This window comes from Galeopterus variegatus, unplaced genomic scaffold (assembly GCF_000696425.1).
Source record: "Galeopterus variegatus unplaced genomic scaffold, G_variegatus-3.0.2 Scaffold5835, whole genome shotgun sequence".
NCBI lineage: Eukaryota > Metazoa > Chordata > Mammalia > Dermoptera > Cynocephalidae > Galeopterus > Galeopterus variegatus.
In genome coordinates, this window is record NW_007731946.1 from 40,519 (window position 1) to 53,377 (window position 12,859).

At 37.3% G+C, this 12,859-nt stretch overlaps 1 protein-coding gene across 3 annotated transcripts in view; it reads left to right on the top strand.

The window, feature by feature from the left end:
• GOLGA4 (golgin A4) overlaps nucleotides 1-12,859 on the top strand; it is a 120,812-nt gene that overhangs the window by 38,075 nt on the left and 69,878 nt on the right. For all 3 annotated transcript variants that reach the window (XM_008590069.1, XM_008590071.1, XM_008590070.1), the window contains 3 exons: nucleotides 5,379-5,693; nucleotides 8,885-8,932; nucleotides 11,261-11,317. In XM_008590069.1, the coding sequence (XP_008588291.1) occupies nucleotides 5,379-5,693; nucleotides 8,885-8,932; nucleotides 11,261-11,317 (420 nt within the window). The remainder of the gene's footprint in view (nucleotides 1-5,378; nucleotides 5,694-8,884; nucleotides 8,933-11,260; nucleotides 11,318-12,859) is intronic.

Here is a 12,859-nt window from a genome sequence, read left to right on the forward strand (position 1 = left end):
CGGAAGCAGGGAGTTTACCTGGGGCCGAAGCCCCAGGTGTGGTGGAGTGACAGTCTGGCCGGGATCCTCTTCCCTGCCCTCCCGACGCTTGCCGGGGGCTCCCCACGCCACCAGCCCCACAAGAGATCCGCAGGAGGAGTGATATTGGTGGCCACTCCACAGGCCCCGGGGGGCCCCGCGCTGAGGCACACAAGTGGCACGGCTCAGTGAGTAGCCGCACCAAGTGAAGATGGCTGGCTTGCCCGATCTGAGCCGGCTGGCTCCGCCCCCCCCACCCTCCCCCGGAGAAAATGGAGGCAGCGGTGGTGCCGGCACCTAGCCTGGTGTGGTATGCAGGGGCCGGGCGGGCCTTTGCCCCCCCAAGCGCGGCTGGGCTGGGGGTCACTCACAAAGCTCCCAGAGCTGGGCCGGTCCCATGCCTTCCTCTCTGTCTCTGCGTCGCCGCTGCCATCTTTCCTGGCCTTTGTTGCCTTGGGCTGCTCGGTCTCCCAGCGCAGTTGCGGTGCTCTCAGGAATCTTCTTTTGCATCGGCCCTAAAACCTCGAGACTGTAGTTGCTTTTTTTCATTGTAGATTAGTTGATCAGTGATTTATTTGTTTTTTGTTGCTCTTGGAAATGCAAATAGTACTCTGGCAGCGCAGCGCACACTTCACAGGCTCTCTCTGTCCTCTGGCACGCTCACCCCAGACCCGTCTCCATCTTGCTCTCCCACAAGAATGGTCATTTCTAATAAGATCTCAGGTTTCCTGGAAGAGCTGAAATTTGAGCTGAGTTTTGAAAGATGTCTGGCTTTCCATATGCAGGGAAAGTATGGGCAAAGGAACAGAGGCACACCACAGTGCATTTGCCTAGGGAACAGGAAGTTGCCTGTTACAGCTCAAGTTTTTGGTGCATGGAGGGATGGATTTTCAGGGAAATGGATCTTGGGAAGTAGAAACTGAATATGAGCTAAGGATTTTGAAGTTTATGTTGAATGGGAGGGAGTCCATGTAATGTTTTTAAGAATTGGAATAAGACAATCTGAATTGTGTTTTAGGAAGACAATCCTGGTGATAGTGTGACAGCAGCAGATTGGTAGGTAACAGTTGAGGTGAGAACACAGAAATCTGCTGCAGATAGCTAGCTGATAAAAGATAAAGGTTTGAATAAAAGCAGTGTTGGGGAAATAAAATGAAGGGGTTGAAAACAAGGTAAAATGGGGAGACAGGAAAGAATTAAAGTAACTCTGATGTGTTCATTTATTTTTTGCTTAATAAATGTTTCCTTCTCTAACTTCCATCAGTTTAAAAAAAATGAATGATAAATCAGTCAGAGGATGTCTTTGGTACCAGATACCTGACAATAGTGGGTACCAATGGGAGTTTAGTTTTTCACACATCAGAAGACCTGAAGATAAAGTCAGGTAAACAGAAAGACCTTTCTGCCTTTAGCTTCTAATCCCCTACTCCCCTTACCTTTCCCATCCTTACCACTTGCCTCTCATTCTCACAAATGCAAGGTGGCCTCCAGGCATTGCATCTCCATTCTAGGAAAGGCAGAAGACAAGGACAAAAAGCATATTCCATTTTAGCAGGAAAACAGTAGCTGTCCCAAAAGATTCCATCCTGTAGATTTTCTCTTACAGTTTATAATATTGGCCAGAGTTAGTCACATGGCCTATTCCTTGCTCAAAGAGTCTGGGAAAATCTAATTTAAATTAGCTTTTCAATTTCCATAATTAGGTTACCAGAGACTGGGGAGGGGCAGAGGAGGGAAAATAGGGAGAGGTTGGCCAACTGGTACAAAACTACAATTAGATAGGAGAAATAAGCTCTGATGATCTGTTGCACAGTAGGGTGACTATGGTTAACAGTTAAGTTTTGTATATTACATAATAACTAGAGGAGAAGTGTTTGAATATTTTCGCCAGAAAGAAATCATAAATGGGTGAGGTGATTGATACCTTAACTACCCTGATCCAGTTGTTAAACAACATATATAATATATTTGTATCAGAACACCAGATTGCACCCTGTAAGTATGTACATTTATAATGTATCAATTCAAATTAAAAAACACTAAGTAAAATGTGATATAATATCACAGTATAATACATGTATACAGAAAAGTAGGATATATTCAATATACAATTTTCTGAATTTTGCTAAATCAAATATGCCTTTGTAACCAGCACCCAAAACCTAGAAACAGAAATTATTAGCACCCTAGAAGCCTTTGTGCTCCCATCCAGTTCCTTCTCTTAAGGGTAAATACTATCCTGAGTATAACACTGTAGGTTAACTTTGCCTGTTTTTAAACTTTATGTAAATGGAACCAAAACGGATACACTTTTGTGTCTGGCTTCTTTTGCTTAATACTCTGTGAGATTAATACTCTGTAGGTGCATTCTTATGGATGTAGGGTGGTATCTCATTGTGGCTTTAATTGTATTCGGGAAGGTGAATGTTTTTACCTGGGTTTATTATTACCCTGAGCAAAAGGAAGAGTGGTGGAAAGGAATATTGGTTATCAGGTCATAGCTAATATTTATTGTTTATCTCAAGCCAGTCATAGTTTTAAGTACTTTACATATATTAATTTATTACTCCTCACAACTGCCCTCTGAGGTGAATGCTGTTGCTATTCCCATTTTACATAGGTAGAGACAAAGGCACAGAGAAGTTAAGTAACTTGCCCAAAGCCACATAGGTAGTAAATGGTAGAGCTAAAACTGGAAGCCACGAAGTCTGGCTTCGTAACATGTGCTCTTAGCTCTTACAACCAGTAGTCTGCCACTTAAGCTTGTGATAACATTCTTATTTGTAAGTTTGTCTTTTGTTTGAATAAGTATCTTTTTAAGTCTCTTTTCTCTAATGATAATGATAATTGTTAACATTTGAGTGTTTGCTGTGTTGTAAGCACTTCATACATATTGTCATTCTGTTTTTGCAGCAACCATATGAGGTAGATGGTGTATTAGTCCGTTTCTGTTGCTTATAACAAAATACCTGGAACTGGGTGATTATAAGATAATGAAATTTATTGCTTACAGATTCTGAGGCTGGGAAGTCCAAAGTCCAGGGAACACCATCTGGTGAGAGCCTTGGTGGTGATGACAGTGACCCCATGGTGTCATGTTATGTGTGCAAGATGATGGAAGCAGAGAGACTAACTTCCTCATTCACACTCCTTTTAAAGCCCTCCAAACCATGCCCCGACCACTATCATTAATCCATTCACTACAGCATGGTCCTACAATCTGATCACCTCTTCAAGGCTCCTCCTTTCAATTACCATAATAGGATTTCCTACTCTCCTGACAGTCACCGTGGGGGTCAAGTTTCTAATACATAAAACTTGCGGGACACAATTCAAGCTTCAGTGAATTTGTGGGGGTGGACATTCAGTCCTCAGAAGGTATTATTATTTGTATCATCATTGTTATTTTTATCATCCCAGTTTTACAGAGGAGGAAACAGGAGTAATGAGGTTATTAAATAACTTGATCAAAATCATGTAGAAGATGTGGTGGAGCCAGGATTTGAATTTAGGCAGCTTGACTCAACAGCTCACAGGCTGAATCACTACACTCAAAAATGTTAATCCCATACACAGTAGACTAGGCAGTTAAGTTTATCAGCATCTATAAATACTTATCTTTGACATTGTTCATTAGCTTCTGGTTGACCCTAAAATATCAACTATTTCTAGTATTCTTCAAACTTGCTTCACTTGTTTGTCCTAGGGCAATTATGAGAAGATTATCTGCTATGAACTGAAAAGCATTTTTTGTGTGGGTTAGAAGTGGCTGCTAATGGAATATCAGTAAATTGGTTCTTAGAGTTTTTGAGCATGTGTCTCTGTATTCCCTTAGAATCTTAATACCTTTTCTTCCTGCTCCCCACCCCTAATTATGAAGGTAAAACTTGTACATTATGAAAAAACCAGAAAGTTCAGAAAAATATAAAAATGAAAATAAAAACCACCCAAAATTCTACTACTCAGAGAAAACCACTGTTAACTTTTGGTGTCTTTCCTTCATGGCTTGGTTCTAAGTGTGTTTGTGTAAATATACAAATAAATGGAGAAGTATATGTAATTACTTTAAGTCAAAATGAGTTTACAAAATATACATTGTTTCATAGCCTGATTTTTTTTTCCATTTAATAGTATATCTTGAATTTCTTTCTGTGTTCTGTGATTTATATAATGTATCCTCTAGTGAACATTTGGGTTGTTTCCAGTTTTGCTGTTATAGACAACCAGTGATAAATCTGTGTGCATAAGGAGATGGGGCATGTTATCCCCTCTTACTTATTCCCACCTTGCCTAATACCGTTATTAAATCTCAAATCCATAAGAAAAACATTTCTGTTTTGGTTTTTAAAATTGTGTACTAAAGAGAATTTTTTTGTTTTCCTGTAATCTTTGCCTACACAGGACTTCAATCTCCCCTGAGCATTTCAGTCCTGGTATCTTTGAGATCTTACAGGTGACCTGTTGTTGCACTATTGAGAATAAGTTTCTAGGAAACACCTGTTAAATACTGACTTCTGTGACATGAGCAAAATAGTGCTGCTTAGAACAGTTGAATTATGTTGTATTATTTTTCATTGTTATTATTCAAATTAATGTGCTATTCAAATTAATTAAAAGAACAGCTCTTGCTTATTACTATTTTTAACATTGGACTTACTGATTTGAGCAGAGGGACTCTAGCTCAGAGCTTTCAATTGTCCTCTGTGACTTGTTGATGCTTGTTTTTATTTCCAGTAGACAGGATAGCAAGGAGAGCAGAGCTGGATGTCAGTAGTCAACTCTGCCTCACATTCTCTTTTTAAACAAAATGGGCTCATTACATGTTACCCTCCCCCTTCCCTCATTCCTTTCTTTTGTTGAGAAGAATGATCTGGAATCACCACCTCCATAAAGACTCTCCATATAAAACTCACTTGAGTTCTTTCAAACTTCACAGTATATACCCACATTTTAAGCATTGGCTATATACTGATGATTCAGATGATGTAGACAGATGGTCACTGCCTTCAAAGATCTTACATTTTGTTTGGTGGCTGAATCCTCACAGTGTGACTGTGAGGTCAGCTGGAAACATATGGCTTCCTTCATTTTTACAGGTATGCAGAATGAAGGAAAGTGATGTAGTGAACGTCATTCTACTGCTAGGTGACAGACCTGGGAACTATACCCCAGAGTCTAGCATTTTTTCAAAAGTAACCAGGTGTTTTTTGAATTTCAGAAAACAATGTGTTATTTAATATGTGAGGAATGCAAATTGAATTTGTTAGAACTTTTGATCAATTATTTCTGGTGACAGAGGATAATGGAAGTCTAAATGTGTGTATTTTAATCCACGTGTTCTGTTGGGTTTTGGTTCGCAGTCAGGTGACACGCAGTCTTTTGCACAGAAGCTCCAGCTCCGGGTGCCTTCCGTGGAGTCTTTGTTTCGAAGTCCGATAAAGGAATCTTTATTCCGATCTTCTTCTAAAGAGTCTTTGGTACGAACATCTTCCAGAGAGTCCCTGAATCCACTTGACCTGGACTCTTCTGCTGCCACCTTTGATCAACCCTCTGATATGGAGAGTGAGGCTGAAGACTCACTAGGGAATTCAGACAGTCTTAATAAAGAACAGTTGATTCAGCGGTTGCGAAGAATGGAACGAAGCTTAAGTAGCTACAGAGGAAAATATTCTGAGGTAGGAGCATGACCTTTTTTAGCCTGTACAAAAATTTCTTCCCCTTGTTCTCTCATTCATATTACTGTATTGCTTTTACTCCTGTGGTTGGTTAAATCGTTGATTCCCTAGATACCCTGGTTACTAATGGTAGATAGTTTGTGCCAATATCTAGTTAAAGGCTTTCAGTGATACGGAGGCCCTTTCACAAGACTCTTGATAAAATTTAGAGAAAGATTGTTGTCTATAGCATTCTGTACCCCTTTTCTTTTCTAGCTCTTCTCTCCAAGCCCACTTGGACATGTAGTGTGGAGTTCATCCTTTTTCCTCCTCATATCTCTTCCCTTGTTCATCTCTAAGTACTGTGGCTCCAAAATGACCTCTTCTGCCAGATTCCCATTATTATTGACCCCTATTATGTTTTAGGTAGTCTGATTATCTGACACATTTGGTTCATTCTCATTGTACCTACATTTAAACTATTGCCTCAAATGAATCTTTTAACTGCTAAACCCTTTGAGGATAACACTCCCTGTTTGGTCTAAGGGAGGAAGGAAGTGGTGCTGCCCCTTTTCTCTTTTTGTTCCTTTAGGAACATAGCACCTTCCTTTCAGGCTAAATTGTATTAGTTGCCCTCCATGTATTCCCTCCCTGTCCTGTGCAGTTCAAACAGTTCTTCCTCAGGAAAGCCTGACTGGAGTAAGTTGTCCATGTCTTTTTGTTTGTTTCTTTGTCTTAAACAATGGGTAATGTTTTACCGTTTTGCAGTTTGTAAAGCAGCATCATAGTTAATTTTAATTAACGAGCACTAAAGTTCAGGGTTAGTATATAAAGTTAGCCATAACTTCCATTTTCAGTTATGGCTACAGTATGGGTTGATTTACCCTACAGACAAAAACAAAACAAAAACCTAGGTGAAATATAGAGAATATGTTTTAAAACTATGAAGTGCTAACAAGATAGGAAGGAATTATCAGGCTAAAATCTATAGGCTGGCTGGAACCCAGAGATACAAACATGTAATTGAAGCCATGTATCTCATAAGGCACTTGTGGAATCAGGCAACTTTTTCCTTAAAAAATTTTTTTACTTATATTTTTTTATTTCTTCCATAGTTAATAATGTTCTTGAATCTTTTTGTTTGTTTAAATTTATGTTACTTTCACTAACCTACCTATGGCTTTTAAGTGTGAAATTGGGGTAGCAGTATAATTAGCATTTAAGAATGCCAGATCCTGTGTATTTTATATATTTATAATGTCATTTAATTTTGTACCATCCCTGTGAAGTAGATGCTAATTAGCTCTATTTTGTAGAAAAGGGATTGGAGACTCATAGAAATTATGTAACTTGCTTAAGGTCACAAAGGTAGCAGGTGGCAGTCTGGATTTAATTCTAGGTCTTTCTGGTTTCTACCATTCAGTGTTACCTCAAATGGAATCAGGCTGCTTATGAGGGATAAAAAGAGCCCGTAGCCTTTGTCTCTACCTCTCCTTGTCACTGTAGATACTTAGGATGAAATAGTACTGTAAATTATATCTGATTCTTGAGTTATTCTTTCACCCCCCCCCCCTTTTTTTTAGCACCATTTTCTGATCTGGTCTTAGGGTAATAAGAAAGGAATGGTCCTGGTCATAGGCAGAATTTTGTTTTTTGTGTGTGTTCCTTTCTCTGTTGCTAGACTCAACCCCCCCCCCTTTTTTTAGCACCATTTTCTGATCTGGTCTTAGGGTAATAAGAAAGGAACGGTCCTGGTCATAGGCAGAATTTTGTTTTTTGTGTGTGTTCCTTTCTCTGTTGCTAGACTCACCTTCCATTTCTGCCTGCCTTTTTTTTTTTTTTTTTTACCATTGAAACCTAAAAACTTCAACTTTCCAATGATTAAATTACTTTTCCTAAACTGCCTCTTGTGTCTAGATTTGGGACAAAAATGCAGCTCCTGCTTAATATAACCACTGTTCAGTTTGTTGTAGATCCTTCCAGACCTTTTTTGTGCTTAGTGAATATATTAGATCTTTACATACAGACACACACATATACACACACACACAACATCCATATACTTGCATGGTTTTTCTGAACAGTGTCGTAAACCCACTGTCTTATACACATCAGTGGGCTTTAGAAACACTAGAAGCCTTTGTTTTTTGGCTGGCAGCATCTTAGAGAAGTTACCAGTTAATGTTTTCCCAGGGCTTTAAACACCAAGTACTGCTTCATTTGTGTGGATCATTGGATGATGAGAGGGCAGGGGGCTTGGGCACATTCAGGAATGTGGTATAATCTGATAAAGCCCTCTGCCTGCCTTTTGACTCAGTACATCAGTAGAGGCGTTTGGGTCTCACAGCAGATTTCTAAGGAAAAAGACAAGGCTCAGAATAGGGGGTGGTGCTTCTTAAAGCTGCATCCTGTCTCTTCAGATACAAGTAGCACTTCTAAAGTAGTGTCCAAATAATTCTTTGGAGCTATGTGCCTAGCCTTCAGATGAGTAATGCTATGTAATTAATGGGTTTAAAAAGATTTGCTAATCCATAATTTCATCAAGTTGTGTTAGAATGTTTAAATATCCTATTTAGGTTAAAGGGTTAAGTATCTCTTTAAGACCTGACTTAATAGTTTTTATCTGTTGTTCATGAGTTTCTTTCTTCAGGTTTTTGCAGAGGCCTAGTCATAGATCCTATAACTAGAAAAAACTTTTAGAGATCACTTACATGGTCTATCATAGCCCAAAGCAAAAAAGTCATCTGGAGAGCTTGTTAAAACATAGGTTCCTGTCTCTCTACCCTCTCTTCTCTCTCCCATTTCTCATTCAGTTAGTTTGGAGTGGGACCCAGGAATTTCTGTTTCTAGCAAACTCCCATGTGATGCTGTTGCTGATGTAGTTTGTGGCAGTTTGAATAGCCTCTTACCTTTAGACAAGTTGGCTCTAATCCCCACCTGTGAAGTAGGAACTGAAATTTAAAGAGGTGTGTGTCTAAAGTGAAGTCATATAGAGATTTAATATCTTATAGTCATTACATTTTATTTTTTAGAAATATATTTGTATGTTATTTAGTTTTAACTGTTATGCATCTAATTAGGTTGAATTGTCTATAAAGGACTCTTTTAATTTGTTTATTTTTTGACTTTTATAAAGAGAGTTTTAGTGGAATTTAGAATAATTTATTGTGTTTATTTAGGAATGACTAATGTTATTGGTTACTTTATTTTAGCTTGTTACAGCTTATCAGACCCTTCAGAGAGAGAAGAAAAAGCTACAAGTAAGTGACATTGGCTGTATTATTGAGTCATACATAATTTTAAAATTAGATAAGATCTTATAGTAAGATATTTCTAACCCTTCCTTTTAAATACTTTTCCATATGATCAAGGTTTTTAACCTGTTTTACCATTACTGGAGATTTTGATAAAGAGAGAGTGAATGGGAGATCCCAGAGCTTTTCCCTCTGTTAAGAATGAGCTTCACTGAGTTACAGAGCCCTGCAGTGTTTAAGGAGTTTGGATTGAACTCATGTTTGCCTCATTCAAGTATGTTTCCTAGCATTTCACGCTGTAGGTTGCTTCCTTGTTTTAGAAGTAAAGAGATAGCCAGCCTTCTATAGTTTCCCTTCCACCTTTTAAATACCTATAGACTTCTCTGTTTCTTATCATTATACTAGGGTGTGAACCCAAGCATCCTCTCTTCTGAAATAATTATGTTCTTAGGCTGCTTGCTGCTTGTAGAACTCCTGGATAAGTATGTGGGGATACGAAGCTATTACCGCTCTTCTAGGTGACCCACTTTAGCCCTACTGTATCATCTTATTTGTGGCCAGAAATTTCCCACCAGGTATCCCAGGTGATAATTCAGACATCAGAGCTAAGGGGAAATATCCACTCCAGTTCAAATGGTGCCATCAGTTTGCTGTTTCTTTTTAAAATAAAGTATAATCTTATTTTTAAAGTAAGTAGTTTCAAACAGTTTAGCATTTTGTCCCATTTATAGAAGCTAATTATATAACCAAAAAGTCATTCGTATAGTTTGTAAAATGCAGTTATTTATTGCTGATTCAGTATTCTAGTTTTCCATAATAAATACAAAAATTAGATTATTACAAATAGTTTTAGTTTTTTAAAATATTTTTTGAAACATGAGATCCATCAAAGTGGGGAGTAGGTCTCATTTAACACATTATCTTATTAATAACACATAAATTCATTCTCAAAATGTTACCTGGTTTCTAAGTTCTGTGGGTATCTTGCTTGTGTGTGGATTTTTATTTCTAGATGTACGTAATTCTAACACTAAGTGGTTGTAGAGAATTGTAGTTTCATAGTCCCAAATATAAAAGGTGTTGGAGGTAAAATTCAACGATTTGCCCTGTTTTCTACCCATATCTACATGCCCATGTGTGCATACCTCGAAACTTCTTTATTACATATGTAAATATCCTTTCAATAGATCCAATGAAATTGAAATTGTACATATTGCCAACACTATTCCCAATGTTGTTTTTGTACTGGCTAACATTTATTGAGCTCTTATTGTATGCCAGGCATTGTGGTGTATTTAGTCTTTGTCCTTTTCCCGTGAAGAAACTGACGGAGGATGACTTGTTCCATTGTTGCACAGCTTGTAAGAGGAAGGGAGAAGGGTTGGGATGCACTTCCTGGCAGTTAGACTCCAGAGCATGTGCTTGTAACTACTGCACTACAATTTTTCATCATTTTCAGCATTGCATCTTCCTGTGTAAAAAAAATTTGTATTTGAAACCGAACAAAACCTGTATTGATGGCTTTAGGAAAAGAAAGCCTTTAGTTTTTGTTTTATTCACTTACAAGGCCTCACAAATACAGTGTAGTCATGCCCCCTTGGTTATAAGCAAGCCGTTTGCCAACCTGTATCCCCGTTAGTTTGTGTTAGTTCACACAAAGAAGTGAAGCTCCAGATTACTCCATTTTGTTCCCTCTGTACTTAATGTTCTACAAGGACGTGTGCTTACTTTGTTTCCATAGACCATAACTTTCTAAGTTTAATTTCCTCTGCTAGTGAAAAGCATCCTCCCCTCACAAAGAGTGAGTCATTTCATCTTTCAGTGTTACTCTTTTAGCTTCTTGATTTTTTTGTGTATGATTACTCTTTGGGAATTTGTCCTAGATTTTTAAAAAAATTTTTTTAAATCAGAGACAAGAGCTGTTTTAAGTCACAAGAACCTTTAGAACAGGCTGGTAATTGACGTGTTCCACACATTATAAGCTACAGTGAGATAAACTGCATTTAGAATTTGATTTTTTACAAAATTTTTATTTTTTAAATTAACATACAGTAAAATTGACTTTTTGTTTGGTTTACATGTCTGTGCATCTTAATAGATGTGTAGAGTTGTATAACTACCACCACAGCCAGGATATAAAACAGTTCTATCACATTATGATTTAACTTTTAATGGATTTTCAACATGGTAGCATCCAGTTTCAGCCCTGTCCTCTATCCTCAGCTTATTTTTGGATAACAGTTGTAATATTTTAAAAATAATTATTTATGACTTGCTTTACATTACTATGTCATACAGTTATTTAACCACCTTTTTTTTTTTTTTTAATTCAAGGGTATATTAAGTCAGAGTCAGGATAAAGCACTTCGGAGAATTGGAGAATTAAGAGAGGTAAGTTTTAGTGATAAGTACTTTGAGAATAGTAATTAAATCTCTAATAGTTATCAGAATTATTGTACATGCTAGGGTAGTTTTATATGCACTTTATTAGTTACAGTAATAACTAACCAGCCCAGCCTGTAAGACCAGGGATCAATTCTTACAGTTTTTATTTGTGTGGTTTTCCTAAAATATATGTTGTTGAAATTAATGAAATAAGAATGTCTTACTTAGCAACAAAACACCATTTGTCTGCATGAACAGGCAGTGGCAACTTCCAAGGCTAAACTGTCATTTGTTTAGTATTTCAGGCTTCTGTTTGTTTTTCCTAACCAACACTCTTTTTGGTAAAGTAAAATAAAAACTATGTTCTTTATAATTTTGGGCAGGTAATTTTTCATAGGGGTTAGACTGTTTGAGCTCCTTTATGTCTTACTGCGGGTCACGTGTACCCACTTGCTCTTGCAGTGGGCAAGACCACTCCTTGTTTCACCTGCTGTCTCAAATTAGTCTGCTGCACTTTGCAGTGAGTACCCGTTGACTTTTGGGGGCTCTTTTGTCTTCTAGTCCATCTGATACCCTGTTCCTTTCCTCTGCTTTCTCTTCTACAGTTCACAACATGCATATTTTACTCCTATTGATGCTTTCTTCCCAACTATTTGTATTTTGATGTTCTTGGGGGAATAGCTTGTTACCTACTTTTGTTGTGAAGGGTCTTCGTGGGTTTTGGTTTGCTACTTTTTGTTACTTTATTACCAAAACAGGGTTATTTTGAGAAGTTTGAAACAGGTAGTTTTAGGGCAAATCAAAGTAATTTATAGTATTTTATGTATTCTAATAGTGTATAATTTATGGAATTTATCAGTCCAAGATATATAGTATATATTGAAAGTATAAGTAGGTTTAATAAATCTATAAATAGTAATTGAGAAAAACTAGTATATTTGTGGGAAAAGGCAAAGAAGGAGAAGAAAAACAAGGGGTATATTGATCATCTCCCTTGAGTGGTTGATATCATCAAGACCAGCCATATTGTCCCGCAGAATATCCTTTGTTGTTATTGTTAGTGACAGACTATTGCCCGAATTAACCATCAGAGTTCATCATATAGGAAATTCTTGTATTACATCACTACAGCTTTATTCTTATTTATATCATGTTTGATTTCTTGCAACATTTTTTATATAGCAAAGTTCCTGATTTTTTTGTGATATGAAAGAGAGATGATATGATTTACCACAATTCTCAAATAATCTTTTAAAATGTTCCAAATATGACTTGGAAAACCAGGGTAATTTATTTTTGTTATGCCGACAAGACCAAGTATTGGCCTCTATGATACAAATATTTACAATTATTCGTCTTTTAATGAAGATTTCTTTAACTTCTTTTGGATTAACACCGTAGAAGAATTTATACCCACTTTTGTAGTTATAGGTAAGGAACAAAACCTTAACTCCTAATCTGCCCAAGATTCCACATTTCTAGTTTGACTAGAAGACAGTGTTACAGTAGTGCTAGTACTAAAAAAAAAAAAAAAAAAAAAAAAAAAAA